Here is an 18,767-nt window from a genome sequence, read left to right as displayed (position 1 = left end):
TTGCTTCAGGAATTAAGTGATCTACAACGTGACCCACCTGCTCATTGTTCAGCTGGACCCGTGGGAGATGACTGTAAGCTTTGCTTTCCTGCTAGGATTTTGCTACCATTAATAATATAGGTTTGAACATTTTTTAATGACTCCAAAACTCCTTTGTTTGTTTCAGTGTTCCACTGGCAAGCAACTATTATGGGACCTGTAAGTATGATTCATATATGTGAAATTAATTCCCTCAGCCATACTTCATTTTTGCCATTTCACCTTTGATGAGATGTGTGCGGCTAAGGTTGAGTTTCCTTGTACTCTGAATCACTCAGGAAGCAAAATACAATTAAAGGATTTTTGATGATTTTCTGGAGCACTGGTGGCAAATACTTGTTAGGATCACTGTGATGTTTTCCTTTGCCAATTCCTTGATCATTACACATAGTCATGGGTCACCCACAATTTGCAGCCAGGCTGTAAGTTATACATTTGCTTTATCTGCTTTTAAACACAAAAGTCATTTGTTCAGAACTAAGCATAATTATTCTCACATCAACAATTTTAGTGAAAAAAAAAACAACAATTTTAGTAGGTTAGAAATGAGTCTAATTAACTCAGTAATGGAATACCTGCAAGTTAACAAGCACCAGTTTGCAAAAACTGTCTTCTCTGTTCCTGTGTGTGAGAGAGAACTGGTGAGATAATTGCAACAAATCTATATTTGCCAACTCGTGAATTTGTTGTTTTTAGTTTTGTTGTATTGTACTGAACTCAAAATTATCTGCTATTTTATGACTGGCTTTACTTAACACTTAACTACCCTTGTTAAGATTATTTCTTTCTATACCTAAGAGGCAGTTATGACTTGAAACAGACTTTTCTTTCTGTGCACAAAATCTGATTGCATAAGAATGGGCATTGACTACTTTCTGGGTGAGAATATATATACTAGTAACCTGCTTCCATGAACATCATTCTCTCCTCCCTCCCCTGAAAGAATTTTATCTAGTAAGATATAGAGGTTTTAATCATATTGCCTTGTGTTTCACTTTTAAGAACAACAATTACTGAATTCTCAGAGCAGGAGTCCTGGGCAAATGTCTCAAATTACTAAACTGTTATATTAAGTTAGTTTTTTTAAGGGTAAAATGCAATATATTTATTTAAATAACAACTTTAAGAATGTAGTTATTTGTTTTTCATTGCTTACTAAGAACCTTCAAAATACTATTACTTAAAGGCCCACCCTTACCATTTGATTTATAACCCTTCACAGATATTTCTTAGGTGAATCACAGTAACAAATGGTTACAATTATGTTACTCATACCCCCTTTAAAAAAGTAGTGCAAACATGCCACTCTATAATATCATTTGAATTTACTTACATTTTCTATATTCCTTATGAGTTTTGATGAACTAGAATTAAACTATATATAGTAAGAATAATTATACAGTACAGTCCTCTAATGTATATGCAGAAACTTGAGGAAGTAATGATAGTCTTGCTATTATTACCAAAGTGGTAATATAACATGATAAATTTAATTAAATATTAAGGAGGGGCACCTGGTGGCTCAGTCAGTTAAGTGTCTAACTTTGGCTTAGGTCATGATCTCAGGGTCCTGGGATTGAGCCCTATGTCCGGCTCCCCACTCAAGTGGGGAGTCTGCTTGTCCCTCTGCCCCTCCCCCTGTTCATGCTCTCTTTCTCAAATACATAAATAAATAAATTATATATATATACATATATATAGGAATATATATGTGTGTATATATATAAAGGAATGAAAATAGAATTTTAGGTATTTTGCTACCTTTTTTCTTTATCATTCTTTCTTGCTTGTAACATTAAATATATTTTCTAACTGCCATAAAGAAACATGGCCAAATTTCAGGGCGCCTGGGGTGGTTCAGTCGTTAAGCAACTGCTTTCAGCTCAGGTCATGATCCCAGGGTGCTAGGATTGAGCCCCGCATGGGGCTCCCTTCTCAGCAGGAAGCCTGCTTCTCCCTCTCCCACTCTCCCTGCATGTGTTCCCTTTCTCACTGTGTCTCTGTCAAATAAATAAAATCTTAAAAAAAAAAAAAAGAAACCTGGCCAAATTTAAATTCCTCTTGTAAAGTTTGTTCCTAATTTGATTCAATGAATATTGAATTTATCTAGTTTTATTTTGAACTTTTTTGCATTTTCCACATTATATTGTAAACTGTTTTTAAGTGAAGATTGGAGGTCTGAATTGTGTGTCACATAGCCTTTCCTTTTTATAACTTGGTCTTTTTAGTTCATCTCTATTCTTGCCCCATAAGGACCATCAGGGCGCCTGGGTGGCTCAGTCGGTTAAGCGTGGGACTCCTGATTTCAGCTCAGGTCCTGATCTCAGGGTCATAGGATCAAGCCCCATGTCAGTTTCCCCGCTCAGTGGGGAGTCTGCTCAGGATTCTCTTTTCCCCTCTGCCCTTACCCCTGCTTGTACTCTCTCTTAAAATAAATAAATAAATCTTAAAAAAAAAAAAAGACCATCAGATCTTAAGTTTTATAAATAAGGTAAATAAATACTAGCCCGAACCCTTTTTCCCATACTGATTACTGCTGCAGAAAATTCTTCTTTTCTCAAAGCAATCTTGTGTGTATACCAGTCTATAAAACTCTAGACTCATAAAAAGATCTGTTTGTGTAAGTCACACCACTGTGTGTGTCCTATTTTTGTGTTTAACTTTGATGTCGTCATGATTGTTGGAGATTCTTCCTTCATACCTGCAAAAGGAAACCTGTTTTCAAGGTAAATGATTTGAACTTAGGACAGAATGATGGCATTTTTTTTTTTTTCAAATCTATTTGGGGGAAAATCATCTTAGGTTATTAAATAAATACAGTAATCACTGATGTAAAATATTTGTAATTTCAGCCTGATAGCGCCTATCAAGGTGGAGTCTTCTTTCTCACTGTACATTTTCCGACAGACTATCCTTTTAAGCCACCAAAGGTATTTTCATTTTTATGATTGATGTGACTCTTTGTCAGGGATTTTACTCTCTACCCCAAGATATGTACATGACATCAAAGACTGTGGGTAGATTAGCATGTTCAAACTATTCTGTAAAATCACTGAATTTAAAATATGGTTTCTTACTCAAATATTGGACTATATCTGTAACACGAAAGGCAGTATCTGTTATACTATATATTAGCTTCCTTACCTTTTTCCCCTCTCCTCATTAGATATATGTAGTTTGGGAAATTTTTTATGGTCAAGAATCAGACTTTTCTATTCAGGGGATTGATTATCTTTGAAAGTTGACCCTATTTCTCAGTTCTTAAGTTGTTATTCAACAAAAATTTATTGAGCACCTCCAGTGTTCTGTTACATTGGGGAATACAAAAATAAATATGACCCAGTCCCTTTATTAAGTGTGGTAGGAAAAATAAAAACGTGTTCTTATTACATTAAATTTAGACTGGATCTGAAGAGGAAATAAATGATGGTGACATCAATGAGGGAAAAGTTTATTAACAAATTCTGCCACTCAGAATAATTATTTTAGATTTTTAAAAACACCTGATTAACATATATATGAAACAATATAACAACAACTCTTGTGGAAGATTAGAATTCTTGGCAGATTCCTTAGGATAGGTAACAGGCTGAGGCACCTCAACTTTCCTCTGGAACAGGGTTGGCACCCTGTTTTTAGATCCAGTGTCACTTGCAGGTATCAATGATAATCAAATTAAGAAAAGGATTATTTTGAGGGATGATGAAAGCCATAGTTAATTCGGGTACTACTCAGCCAGTCATACCAGCAATTACAGATTTATTTATTAATTCTAAAATACTTCTCAGCTCCTACTGAGGGGCAAGGGGAAACTGACTTTATTTGCTTTCACACTCCCAGTAGCTAAAACTATGTGTGCACAAAGTAGGTGCTCAGTTTGTTGTTGAATGCATTTCTCTTCTAAGGTCATATAAAATTGAGGACATTTTACTCCAGAGCAAATTGGTTCTGTTTTGTTCATAGTTCATGGGTTGTCACATTTTCGTTTTGTTTTTAGATTGCTTTCACAACAAAAATTTACCATCCAAACATAAACAGTAATGGAAGTATTTGTCTTGATATCCTGCGGTCCCAATGGTCCCCAGCTCTGACTGTATCAAAAGGTAATTCCATTGATCAGCTTTATAACTGTTGGTAACAGTGAGACAAGAAGAATACAGCACAAGTATCCAGGGACCAAAGTTTAAAAAAAAAACCATTCTACTGTGTTTTCTCCTGCTTTGATTTTGCTTGCTGTCATAGCTCTTCTGTTGCTCTTTTGCTTTTATCAGTTAGCTTGGCGCAGTTCACGGGCAAATCTTAATGATAAAATGAGACAAACTTTAAATACGTTAGAGCTAGAAATTTGGATGAGCCTGTTGACATTTTACCCCTTTAGTTTGGGCTTTAAAAGAGAAACAGAGTAAAAATAAGATTTTAGGACCAGTTGTCACATTTATTAAATGGGATTGTTGATGTAATGAGTAAAGCTTTACATCTCTTACTTCATCTAAGAAGAAATGCCAGATTAGGCTGATAAATGATTTAAAATGAAAGACACATTTCACACTTCGGAATTATGCAGTACATTTAGCATGTTAGTCTAAACTTTGAAAAACCAATAGCATTATTATGACTGATAACATAATCCATGTGGATTCTCAGCTTTAACAGATACATACCTTTTTCTTGCTAAATTATCAGATGTGACATAGACCTTCTGAAGCCTTTTTGTTACTAGCCAATACTATTTGCTGTGCCAGCCCTCTTAATTCATGTCGCGTTTCTCTAGCAGAAGAGAACCTGACCATTGGAAAATACTGTTTGAGTTAGAAGCTTCTGCCCCTGAAGTAATTTGGTGGTTTTCCCTTTTTATAAAATTTAAGAAAATTATTTCTCTTGAATGATTCAGGGGATGAATGAATCTATGCTCATTAAAAAAAAATCTTTTTAATAAATGCTACCTGAATGTTTAACTTATTTTTAAAAGTGATTAGATTTATAAGAAGCAGGGTCCACAGTGATAATTATTTCAAATATTAGATAAGTAGTAGCCCTTCATGTCAGCTAGTTATTATGAATGGCAGTTTTTCTGACCTAAAATGTTTGTATAAAACGTTCATGTCGATTCTAGTGTCTTTTTAAAAATCACATAGTGTAACTATTATGCCCTAGATGCAAGAAAGTTTTTGTGTCACAGCGTTATTCAAATTAATATACTCTTTCCTGGAATGGTACCACAAAATGAAAGAAATGGCAGACTACCAGATGTTGAGCACTAATTTTCTAACATTGGTAGCTTTTTATAAATATTAGTATTCTTGTCTTTCGGAAACTGCCCTTGAAGAATGTCATGTAGCCTCAGTGTCCTCATATGTGAAGTGGGGATTATAAGAGTATTACCACATAAGGTCACTATGCATCTGGCACATAGAAGGCACTCGAACGAATGTTAACTCATTATTACCTTTCTCTTTATCTTAAAACATCTGATTTGTGTACATGATAGTGAAATCAGAGCACATGGCTCTTGGAAGCAGGAGTGGGAAATGAGGAACTTCCCTCTTGCTTATTTTATAAGGTAGCTTATACTTTGCTTATTTGTACATTTTTCACTTTTTTATATTTCAAAAGTCTTATTTTGCTTTTTATCATGAGTTTAGTCTAGAAACTCTGGAGATGTGAGCCCAGATAATCTACCCTATTGGTTTAATATAAAAGGTTTACAATTTCAGTAGGCAGATGGAAGATAGGGAAGATGAATAAAATACTAATTTTTCTCATTAGCCCTTAGCAACCCCCTTTCTGTGTCATTTAAGAAATTAACCCTGCTTTATAAATTCACTTGTGGATTTGTAAGAGTAGGAAAAGATAAAGGAACATAGTAGAGGAAAGTGAAGATGAAATGTTCTTCCAAAGATTCCTCGTACCTCCTCAGAAGTGGTGGCATGCTTTTGTCTGTCATAACAGACAAATCAGGAACCAGAGTCCTTGTTCCTTACTTTTTGATACTTAGATTGTTTTTAAAACTGTAGCTATTTGAATTAGTATTTTGATGTGGCAAGAAAGAACTACTTTTTCAATTTTCACTTATATTTTAAAACATGCAGGTTATGTATTGATAACTGTTCACATTATTTTTAAGTGAGTGTGATACAAATAATGGACATGGAATAAAAGATTCTTTGAAAAAAATCTGACAAATCTTTCTTCTTTGTAGGCAAACTGTAGCACTAAAGCCAAAGTAAAAAAATGTGCATAAACAGGAGTCCAAAATGGTTTGGACTGTTAAACTGCAATTTGTTTGCTTTATTTTGAATTGATTAGAACATAGATTTTCTGCATTAAAATAAAATAAAAAATGGACAGTTCCCTCATTAAAGTACAAAAGTATCTTTAAGAAATATCTAGGGATGCCTGGGTGGCTCAGTCAGTTAGGCGTCTGTCTTCGGCTCAGGTTATGATCCCAGGGTCCTGAGATCGAGTTCCCCTCATTGGGCTCCTTGCTCGGCAGGGAGCCTGCCGCTCCCCCTGCTTGTGCACTCTCTCTCTCTGATGAATAAATGAAATCTTAAAAAAAAAAAAAAAAGAAATATCTAAAGTTAGGATGCTGTTCTAAAAATATTTTGATTAGGTACCATATTTGGTATATGTATGTGTTACCTAAAATTATTTTTATAGAGAAATCTTCAGATTAAATGTTGTTAATAGTTACTTTATAAATGCACATTTTTTAAATAAGTAGAAATTCAAATTAAATTTACAACTTCAAAAATTATAGTAATTTTGTATTCTACACATTGTATGCTAATTTTATAATTTTTAATTTAAAAATTAGAAGTATTTGCTCCTAAGCAGAGTTAGTCTAAAAAGTAATTTAACATGCTCATTTTATTTTGTTTTCTTTATAAGTTCATTGTCTATATTCAGTAAAATCATTTTCATATATGCAATTGTTATAAAGCAGAAAGATCATTATCTGATGTGATGTTCTCTTTTCAATCTAGTTTTATTGTCCATATGTTCTCTACTTTGTGATCCTAATCCAGATGACCCCTTAGTACCAGATATTGCACAAATCTATAAATCAGACAAAGAAAAGTAAGTGTTTACTTATATTAGTTTCTGTGTGGGTGTATTTCTGTGTAGTCTGCCAAAACATATGTATTATCAAAATATTTAAGTACATTTAATTGTGTTTATTATACTTATACTAAGTTTGCTTATCTTTCCACTGGAAGAAATCTTTCTTTTTAAACTTTATTAGTCTTTGTTGCAAAAGATATTATTCCTTCCCACATAGTGTTTAGTCCTTTACTATTTAATAGTACATGTTCTGCATTTGCATAATATATCTGTTTTTTGATAGGAAAGAACTACATATATAGTTCTAAGTAGTAAATTTAAAGTAAAAGAATTTGATAATTGGAAGCCTTGAATATTGTATTCCTTATCTTCTCCCAGGAAGAGAAGTTATCCCTAACCCCCTCCAAACTGACCTAATTTTCAAGCTGCTTCATCTTGCTGGTACCATTGATTTATTTGTAGTTTACAGATAATGCCCATTCAGGGCACTTTTATAGATTTCTGTTAGAAATTGATTTCCTATTTTGTTGTTTGTAATTTAGGCATGTTTTTATATTGGTTATAGAGAAATCCATCAGTTAAAACATCACTTGTTTTCTGTTTTATTTAATATATGAGCCTAAGTCACATTGACCCAATAATTGGCATATGAATGATTATTGCAGTTAAGTATAAAAAGGTAGAGTATACAGTTTTATATAAATAGGTCTTCTAAAAGATTAAATTTGTATGTTTTTACTATATCTCTTTTGTATGCCTACAGATACAACAGACATGCAAGAGAATGGACTCAGAAATATGCAATGTAAAATAAAAAAATATTTCATATATACCAGAGTACTGTAAAATTTAGGTTTTTTTCAACATTAGCAGTAAATTGAGCACTGTTTACTGTTTCATTGTACCATGAAATCCTTTGATTTTTACCCATTTTACATGTATTTCTGAAGCAAGACAAAACAAACTTCCAAAAATACCCTTAAGACTGTGATGAGAGCATTTGTCATTTTGTATGCATTGAGAAAGACATTTATTATGGTTTTTAAGATACTTGGACATCTGCATCTTCAGCTTACAAGATCTGCAATGCATCTGAAAAGCAACCAAATTATTTTTTGCTGAAACTAGATGTTTTTACATGAGAAATACTGTGTGTGTTGTCTAAGATGTCACCATTTTTATAAATCTGTATTCAGATTTCATTCTTTGTTAGCTCACTTTATAATTTGTATTTTTTTACTGTATAGACTAAATATATTCTATTTACATGTATGTCAACTCATTACCTTTTTCCTGTGAACAGTATTGAAAAAACCCAACAGCTGGTAATTAAGTGAATTAACTGTCTCCCTTGTCTTAGGGTATTCGGTAGATTGATTGCAGATTTCTTAAACCTGAAAGGATCTTTACACTGTAATTCTCAGTATCCTGATTATGGAGAAACACTTGTTTTGATTTTGTTATACTTGACTTAACTTTATTGCAATGTGAATTAATTGCACTGCTAAGTAGGAAGATGTGTAACTTTTATTTGTTGCTATTCACATTTGAGTTTTTTTTCTGTATAGGCAATATTATATTGACACCTTTTACAGATATTAATGTAGCTTTTTCCATATAAATAAAATGCTTTTTCTACTATTTGTCTTGATTACTTAAAGAAATAAATTATTATAAGTAAGGATCAAAACTATAAAATTTCGCATGAAAATTAATTCCAAATTGTGAGAATGAGTTGTATTTGGCATTCACTGCCATTAATTATATAAATTTTATTGCTTTAGGTTTGTATCTGTTTACTGTATTATCAGTCTAGAGGATGATACACATTGGACCCTTGTTACAGAAGAGAATTTAGAGTAAGTCGCGGTTTGTCTTGGATCACATTTTAAGTGGATCATTTACTAAAGTACTGTGATGAGTATAAGGCAGTGTCACCCACACTGAAGAAAGTATTGACCTGAAAAATAGTTTAACTATTAAAATGCCCCTCTAGGTGGAATGGACATTGTATTTCTTAACATTTTAAAATCTAGAGTTTTTAAAATAGTAGTTTAGTGCCATCACAGTTTGAAAGAGGACATCCATTTTTTTACTATAGATGTTATAAAGAAAATTCGAAAATGATGCTTTCCTCTGTTTTTATAAATTTCCAGTTAAAAGTGATTTAAATAAGCAGGTTATCTTTGCAGATTTTAAAGAAAGCTAGAAAGTTCTAACTTGGAAAAAAAAAACATTTCTAATTATTTAGCATGCTTACCAAACTTGAGTGAGTGTCATTTTTAAGAAGAGTTGTAGCTCTTTGGATTATTGCAGTAGCTGTATAAGTGTGCAAGAATCTGTGATGGATGTAGTCGTTAGTAAAGCATTTAAATCACTTCAGTATTTTGCCATGGATCATTACTATTAAAGCACAAAATAACCCGTTGTTAGAAAATGTGTTTTTATAAGTGAATGTAAAAATAAATAAATGAATTGTGAAATGGATGTTTAAGAAAATATAGGTTTAAAAAGTAACTATATTAAGTAATGTCTTGAAACAAACATATCATGAAAAGCACTGCTTTACTAGGTATATGATTATAAGCTACATTCACCCAGAATTTACACTCAACTTCATTAGATTTAAGTATTTAGTATATTTTGATAGTAAAGGATTTTGTTTCTTGAATATCTTTCACTTTTTTTAAAACTTTGATTTGTGTGGCATTTATTTTTGGAAGTGTCCTTTTTTTTTTTCTTTATTAAAGGTTTTGAAATTCGCCTAATTCTTGTTTGCCTTTGCTTGCATCTTAATTGTACAACCAGACTCCAGAGGAGTGAGCACAATTTCTCATAATTAAATAAAAACCTTAAGAGTTCAACAGTGGCATAATGATTAACCAAGTCACCATTTTAGTTATGTCGTTTTTTGCTAAATTCTGACAAGGATCTATCAGTTACCTTGTACAACTGTTAAGTCCGAAGTCAGGGGCCTTCCTCCATAAGTAACCATTAATTTAGGGACCCTTGGAATGAGGAAAATGGGTAGTCTTTTGGAGATTTAGGATCATACCTCTTGAAGTCCTGGATGTTTCAAGACAGTTAAAAACCGTATTCAAGTTGAATCCTGGACACTAGTAACTGTCACATACAGTTAAGTCAGAGATACAAGTTGTAAAGGCAACCTCACCCTCATCTCCCATATTTGCATATGATTCTTGAAGTACAGGCTTTACACCTGCCTATGTAAACCATATATAATTATTCATTTTTGCTTTAAGTCATCCCCTTTGCCCCCTTGTCCTTAAACTGTTTAGGGAAAATTTAAAATTTATTTTGTAGATCAACTACTTATCAATTGCGAAGGATCATAAGGTATCAAATGAGAAACACAAACACAGCACAAGGGCAACCTTAAGAGTTAATATTCAAGAGTAACTTTTAAAAAAACTTGATAAAAATACCACATGTAGTTTTTCACTTCTTTTATTACTTTATTTCAGTGATCAGTTTATCTTTGTACACGATTCAGCCATTGATGTTTTGCAGGATCCTGCTCTCACAGTTCTGTATTTAAGATGGAAAAATTGGGGAAATTAATTTTCCTTTCAGATTAAAAGAGATTCTTGGTTGTGAAACTATTTATATCATGTATATTTGTTGGTAGTCAATTTGAATTGGACTCAAAGTCCAGTTCAGTCAATGATGTTCTGAGTTCTGCTGTAGAATCATCAGTCCTGTTACTAGGACCAGCCATGGAAAATGTGATCAATGCTTTAGCCATGGCCATATAAATAGAGCTTCAGTGTATTCAAATTGTTGGATTTGGTCTGTTACACAAGAGTATTGCTTATCTTTTTAGTTTAAATCTTTTTTTTTTTTTAAAGATTTTATTTATTTGACAGAGAGAGACACAGCGAGAGAGGGAACACAAGCAGGGGGAGTGGGAGAGGGAGAAGCAGGCTTCCCACGGATCAGGAAGCCCAACATGGGGCTCGATCCCAGGACCCTGGGATCATGACCTGAGCCGAAGGCAGACGCTTAATGACTGAGCCACCCGGGCGCCCCTTTAGTTTAAATCTTTTAAGTGATTATCAGTATAATAAAATAATAACAAACCTGAACTTTAGAAGTTCAGTTTTATCACTCATCAACTGTGTACTAGGACTTTCAGAAATGTTTTCCTTAAAACTGGCTTAAATACAATTCATTAGCCCTAAAGTGTAATGCACGTCATTTGTGAAAGTTCTCATTTTTTTAATAGTGCTTCTCTTACTGTTCTAATAGTTGTACAGATAAGAGAAGATTCATCTAATTAACATTTCAGACACCAGTTTTCAGTCTTATTTTTTGACCCAGGGTTTTCTGGGTGCTGTATAGGAGTTGGCAAACTAGGCTGTGGTAAAGCATTTGTGGTTATAATTCTTGCTGGTTGTTTGATATAATTACAGTATTTTATTTTCTGTATACTGAGAAATTTATATACTGAATAGAAGGAGTGTCTTATTCACTATTTGGCTTTTTATCATTTTATTTGATGTGTAAAACATCTTCCCGTATTGGCAAGCAATGCCTATCGCAGTGCTATGCTAATCACCTTATTAAATAGCCTGTGGTATCATTTAGTGTCTAGATTTGTTCAGGAATCAAGTAAATGATTCAACAGTTTTTACTGAAAATAGGTTTATTTTAATTTTTCTGAAAAAGTATCAAGTGTAGTATCTGTTCTTAGTTTAATTTCACTTGTAAAACTTGCTATGTATGGATAATTAGTCATTTCTACTTTTTTTTTTCCCTGTACTGGGTGATGTTGGCAAACTCTTCTTAAACAATTGATATGCTTTCACCAGGAGTTTTTTCAGTAATAGTGATAATTAAAAATTTGCAGACAGCTGATGTTTTTGGTTGTAGAAATAATCTGTAATGTAAAAGTATGTTCATGACAACTTAATAGCATTATATCACTTATTTGTATTATATTACATTTAAATTTCTGCTGCCATTGTCCTGTTATATATAAGAAGGTGGTTTTAAACTGTAAGTGATTTGAACTAATAGAAAGAGGGAATATTCACCTAAAAATTTGGAGGCATTTTTGTATAATAAGATACATTTCTTTAAAAGCTTATTTTAGCACTCTATTAGGTTCTACTGTAGAGGAAGGGATGTGCCTTTCTTAGCTCAGGAGGAAGCTGCTTTTATTATGCTGGCTAATGTATAAGATCTGAGCCGCGCTTTCCCCATATAATTTGTTTGTGTGAAGATCTCTTTAGTTCAAATGATCACTATGGGTTGTGTATGAAATACAGTATTGTAAACTCTTAAGATACATATTGTGGGGACCAGTTGTGACACCACTTGTGTTGGCACTTCTGACCCACTCATTTTTTTAAGATTTTATTTTAGAAAGACAGAACGTGAATGGGGGGAGGGGCAGAGGGACAGGGAGAGAACCTCAAGCAGACCTTGCTGAGCATGGAGCCCAATGCGGGGTTCCATCCCATGACCCTGAGATCATGACCTGAGCCAAAAACAAGAGTCAGACATTCAACCCACTGAGCCACCCAGGTGCCCCCCCAATCCACTCATTTTAACAGCCTACAACCACCCACACATTCAGTGTGTGAAGACGATTCATAAGACTAAGCATTTGGTCATACTCATAGCTAAGATTTATTATAGTGACACAGCAAAGATACACAGCTGGATCAGAAAGGAAAAGACTAGAGGAATTAGTCTAGAGTCTAGAGGAACCCATGTGCAGGCTTCCTATGCTGTTCTTGAAGGAGCTACACAGAGAATACTCCCTCCAACAGTGAAATGCATTAACATGGGCACAGTATTTCTGCCCAGGGAAGCCTGTTTAAAAAGCCCAGGGTTTTTATTGGGTGCTAAATCATGTAGGCACCCTTTGCCCACCAAAATTCCAATTTCCCAGAAGAAGAGCAGGTGTTTACCGTAAATCACATGGTTTTTAAAACAGTCTGGTCAGGCTAGCACAACCAGTACAATCTTATCAAATAAAGAAAATTTCAAAAGCTAAGTTTCTAGATGCCAGCTGAGGGCCAACCTTGTAAGCAAGCCCTTCTAAAGATTAGACCTACACCATTTGTTGAGAAGACTATTCTTTCCCTTGGAATGGTCATGGTATCCTTGAAAATCAGCTGAACATAGAGGCTTATTGCTGGACTCATTGACCTACATGCCTATGTTAATTCCATAATATATTGATCCCTGTAGCTTTGTTGTAACTTCTGAAATCAGGAAGTATGGGTCTTCCAGATTCATTATTTTGTGATAGTGTTTTGACTCTCCATGTCCCTTGTGATTCCATATGCATCTTAGGATCAGCTTTTCCATTTTTTTTTGCTGAGATTTTAATTGGGATTGTATTGAACCCATAGAGCAATTTTGGTAAAGACATCTTTCGTTCTGGTTATCTATTGCTGAACGACAAATCACCCCAAACTAAATAGTGTAAAAGAAAAACCTTTTTTTATTACGCTCCTAGATTCTGTTGGATACAGAATTGGGATGGGGCACAGTAGGGATGGCTTATCTATTCCATGATACTTAGAGGCTTCAGCTGGGGGTGAGGGGTCTGGGAGCTTAAATCATTAGGAGGCTTCTTCGCTCAGATGTGCCACTTATTAAAAGTCTATGTGACTTGAGCTTCTCGCAACATGGTAGCTCAGTTCTAAGAGGGGGCATCTGGGGGCAAGTGTTCTAAGAGAAAAGGAGAAAGCTCCATGACCTTTTATGATTTCACCTTAAGTTACATAGTGTCACTTCTGTAGTTTACTGGTTGAAGCAGTCATAAGCCCTTTCAAAGGGAAGAGGACATAGACTCCCACCTTTCCATGAGAAAATTTGGGGTCACCACCAAATTCATCTTATGAATTCATTCATGAATTCCTCCATTTCATATATATACACACACACACGGATCAGAAAGGAATATATATATATATATATATATTCAGTATATTCAGTATGCATATATATATAGTCAGTGGATATATACTGATTGTTCTGTAGTGTTCTGTGTAGAGGTCTTGCATATTTTTCATTGTTTTATTCCTAGGCATCTAATTTTTAAAATGTATTAGAAAGTTTTTTTCATCTCATTTTCTGTTCTTACTGTGTAGAAATCAATTTATAATATTTGTTTTGTATCCTGCAGCCTTACTAAATTGACTTTTTAATGGTTTGTAGAATTTGAAGGTTTTCTACAATTATAATTATGTAACCTGTGAATAATGATAACTTCCTCATTTCCAATATATATCCCTATTATTTCCTTTTCTTTCCTTGTTGCATTAGCTATGACCTCCAGTATTACGTTGAATAAAAATAGTGATAGCAAGCGTCCTTTCTTGTTTCTGAAGGAATGTTTTCATTTTTCAATATTAAGTATGGTGTTTATTATTAAGTTCCCTTCTATTCCTAATTGATTGAGCATTTTTATCACTGTTGAGTTACATGTTAAATTTCATTGAATACTTTTTCTACATCAATCAAGATTATTATTGTGTTATAATCCTTTTTTTTCTATTAATGTAGCATGAATTACATTAACTGATATTCAGATGTTAAATTATCTCTACATTTCTGGACTAAACCCCCTTTGAGATGCACTATCCTCTTTCACAATCACTAACTTCTCAGGGAGAGCTAAGATGGTGGCATAGGAGAAGGATGCTAGGCTTGACTCATCCTCAAACACAACTAGATAACTATCAAATCATTCTGAATACCCAAGAAATTGACCTGAGGACTGACAGAACAAACTGCACAACTAGAGGAAAAGAAGAGGCCACATGGAGGAAGGTAGGAAGTGCAGAGATGTGGTTTGGAGTAGAAATGGATCGAAGGGTTCTGCAGAGGGGAGAGAGCCCTGGTCAAGGAGAAAGGTGAGAGAGAGAGTGGAGTGCACAGGGATATGCACACAGAGAACACTTCCCCAAAGCCATTGGCTGGGGAAAAGACAGGGGCTGATTTTTGTGAGTTTTTGCAACCAGCCGGGCTCAAAGACTGAAGTTTCAGAGGTCAGCAGGCGTGGCTGAGATAGAGCCCTGAGGGCGCTGCCCTGTTTCTGAAGAGAAGGCATGCAAGCAACTCCAGGGCAGATGGCATGATCTGAGGATTGCCTAAGGTGCACAGGGAATGTTCACTCTTTTTGGAGTGCATCTATGAGGTGGCGTTCACAGAAATGTTTCTCCTGGGACAAAAGAGCCAGCAGGCACCATATCCCTCTCCTGCCCCTCAGCATAGGTGCAGAGACACCTGCTGAGGGTTGCTAACCCAGACACTGGCTGTTCAGCCTGCTTTGCTCCAAATACCATGACCCTGCACTCTGGTGCCACTGCCCTCAATTGGTCAAACCTGCATCAGTCCCAGTGCAGCGAGACCCTCCCCCAGAAGACTAGCACAGATTCCCCTGCCACACCAGGTGCCTAAAGCCTGGAGTTTTCAAAGCAGGCTTGGCTGGAATAGAGCCCAAGTGCACTGTGCTAATCCAGGCAGACAAGCAACCAAGAGACAACGTGAAAACAGTGATTGAAAAATACTTGGGACACACAAGGGGAAATTATTCGCTCTTCCCTGAGACCAGCAAGCACGAGGTCCCTCCTCTGAGACGAAGGAGCTGGCTGCTGCCATTTCCCTCCCCTGCTCCTCAGCATAAACCAACTTCAGTAAACAGCATAGCACCAACACTGGTTGCCTAACCTTATACCAAGTCCCATCCCCCTCTGCTATCCTGACACTGCTTTTCTCAGGCAAGTGTGTCTAAGGAGCAGTGCACTGGACCTCTTCTCCAAAAGACTAGCACAAACCCTCGCACGAACCTCATCTACCAACCATAGAGTTCTGCGAGGTTTCAGTTCTAGTGGAAGTAGCATCAGGTCTCATTTAATAAGCAGACCAGAGCACACCCAATTAAAACTTACCACACTCTAGCCAAGAACCAAACACTGCCCACCACAGGCAAGGAGAACCTCTGCAGATGACTGACCTGATGGGTAGAGCAGCCAAAACACAACTGAGCACACACAGCACACACCAGAGACACTCCCTGATGCACCAAGCTCTGGTTACTATATGACCTTTTCTTCATAAAGCCATTACATTCAGGAAAAGGAAACATAACAAGCTTTTCTAACAGACAGAAGAAGACAGAGATCTATACAAAATGCTGAAATGGAGGAATTCATCCCAAAAGAAAGAACAAGAAAAGGTCTTGGCCAGAGATCTAATCAAAACAGATATAAGTAATATGCCTGATGGAAAATTTAAAGCAACAATCATAAGGATACTTGCTGGGCTTGAGAAAAGCATGGAAGACATCAGGAGACCCTTACAGCAGAGGTAAAAGAGTTAAAAACAACTAAGCAGAAATAAAAAATGCAATAACTGAGATTTGAAATAGACTGAATGTAATGACCACAGCATGGAAGAAGCAGAGAGGAATGAATAAGTGATATAGAAGATAGAATTATGGGAAATAATGAAGCTGAACAAAAGAGAGAAAGAAGAATGATGGATCATGAGAATAGACAAAGGGAACTCTGACTCCATCAAATGTAATAACATTAGTATCATAGGAGTCCTAGAAGAAAAAAAGAAAAGAAAAGGAGGCAGAAGGTTTATTGAAGGAAATAATAGCGGAAAACTTCACTAAACTGGGGAAGGAAACAGACATCCAAATCCAGGAGGCATAGAGAACTCCCAACAAAATCAACAAAAGCAGGCTGACACCAAGACATATTGTACTTAAATTTGCAAAATATAGTGATAAAGAAAAAATCCTAAAAGCAGCAAGACAAAAGAAGTCCCTAACTTGCAAGGGAAGACCATAAGGCTAGTTGCAGATTTATTCACAGAAACTAGGCAAGCCAGGGGCACCTGTGTGGCTCAGTCGTTAAGCATCTGCCTTCGGCTCAGATCATGATCCCAGGGTCCTGGGATCAAGCCCCGCGTCAGGCTCCCCACTCAGCAGGAAGCCTGCTTCTTCCTCTCCTACTCCCCCTGCTTCTCCCTCTCCTACTCCCTCTCTTGCTGTCTCTCTGTCAAATAAAATAAATAAAATCTTAAAAAAAAAAAAGAAGAAGAAACTAGGCAAGCCAAAAGGGAGTGGCATTATAGATAGATGATGGTTGATAGATAGATAGAATATTTATATATTGAATATATAAATATATTCAGTGTGTTGAATGGGGGGAAATCTGCAGCCAAGAATACTCTATCCAGCAAGGCTATCATGCAGAATACAAACAAAGATAAAGAATTTCCCAGACATGGGGTGCCTGGGTGACTCAGTCAGTTAAGTGTCTGCCTTCAGCTCAGGTCATGACCCCAGGGTCCTGGGACTGAGCCCTGTCGGGCTCCCTGCTCAGTGAGGGCCTCCTTCTCCCTCTCCCTCTGTCCCTGCCCCCAGCTCATGCTCTCTCTCTCACTCTCTCTCAATTAAATAAATAAAATCTTTAAAAAAAGGACAAAAACTAAAGGCATTCATGACCAATAAATGAGTCCTGCAAGAAATATTAAAGGGGACCACTGGGAAGGAAAGACCAAAAGTGACAAACTTTATTTTTCTGGAGAAAATCTTCAGAAACAATGACAAAACAAGTAATAAAATGGCACTAAATACAAATCTATCAATAATTACTCTGAATGTAAATGGACTAACTGCTCAAATCAAAACACACAGGATTGGATTAAAAACAAGACGCATCTGTATGCTGCCTACAAGAGACTCATTTTAGACCTAAAGACATCTGGAGATTGAAAGTGAGGGGATGGAGAACCATCTATCATGCTAATGGACATCAAAAGAAAGCCAGAGTAGACATACTTATATCAGACAAACTAGGTTTTAAACCAAAGACTGTAACAAGAGATGAAGAAAGACGTGATATCATAATAAAGGGAACTATCCATCAAGAAGAGCAAACAATTGTAAATATTTAGGCTCCCAATTTGGGAATACCCAAACATATAAAAGAATTAACAAACATAAAGGAACTCGCTGATAATAATACAATAATAGTAGGGGACTTTAACACCCCACTTACAACAATGGACAGATCATCTAAGCAGAAAATCAACAAGGAAACAATGGCTTTGAATGACATACTGGACCAGATGGACTTAACAGATAAATTAAGAACATTTCATCTTAACGCAACAGAATACACATTCTTTTCAAGTGCACATGGGACATTCTGCAGAAGAGATCACATACCAGATCACAAATCAGGCCTCAGTAAGTACCAAAAGATTGAGATAATACCATGCATATTTCCTGACCACAATGATATGAAACTTGAAGTCAACCACAAGAAAAAACTTGGAAAGACCACAAATACATGGAGGTTAAACAACATGCTACTAAAGATTGGTTAACCAGGAACTCAAAGAAGAAATTAAAAAAATACATGGACACCAATGAAAATGAAACCACGATCGTCCAAAATCTTTGGGATGCAGCAAAAGCAGTCCTAAGAGGGAAGTATATAGCAATACAGGCCTACCTCAAGAAGCAAGAAAAATCTCAAGTAAACAACCTAACCTTATGCCTAAAGGAGATAGAAAAAGAACAATAAATGAAGCCAAAAGCCAGCAGAAGAAGGGAAATAATAAAGATTAGAGCAGAAATAAATGATATAGAAACTAAAAAA

At 35.6% G+C, this 18,767-nt stretch overlaps 1 protein-coding gene across 3 annotated transcripts in view; it reads left to right on the top strand.

Annotated features, from left to right (window-relative positions):
- The window catches only part of UBE2D1 (ubiquitin conjugating enzyme E2 D1), a 38,430-nt gene extending 29,685 nt beyond the window's left edge, over positions 1-8,745 (top strand). For all 3 annotated transcript variants that reach the window (XM_036078151.2, XM_036078149.2, XM_078077686.1), the window contains exons 2-7: positions 10-73; positions 167-198; positions 2,892-2,969; positions 4,037-4,142; positions 7,026-7,119; positions 7,868-8,745. In XM_036078151.2, the coding sequence (XP_035934044.1) occupies positions 10-73; positions 167-198; positions 2,892-2,969; positions 4,037-4,142; positions 7,026-7,119; positions 7,868-7,913 (420 nt within the window). In that variant the 3' untranslated portion in view covers positions 7,914-8,745. The remainder of the gene's footprint in view (positions 1-9; positions 74-166; positions 199-2,891; positions 2,970-4,036; positions 4,143-7,025; positions 7,120-7,867) is intronic.
- Positions 8,746-18,767: the final 10,022 nt, after the last annotated feature.

Source organism: Halichoerus grypus, chromosome 7 (assembly GCF_964656455.1).
Source record: "Halichoerus grypus chromosome 7, mHalGry1.hap1.1, whole genome shotgun sequence".
Taxonomy (NCBI): Eukaryota; Metazoa; Chordata; class Mammalia; order Carnivora; family Phocidae; genus Halichoerus; species Halichoerus grypus.
Note: the sequence above shows the minus strand (reverse complement) of the source record. Positions and strands in the feature narration are given on the sequence as shown.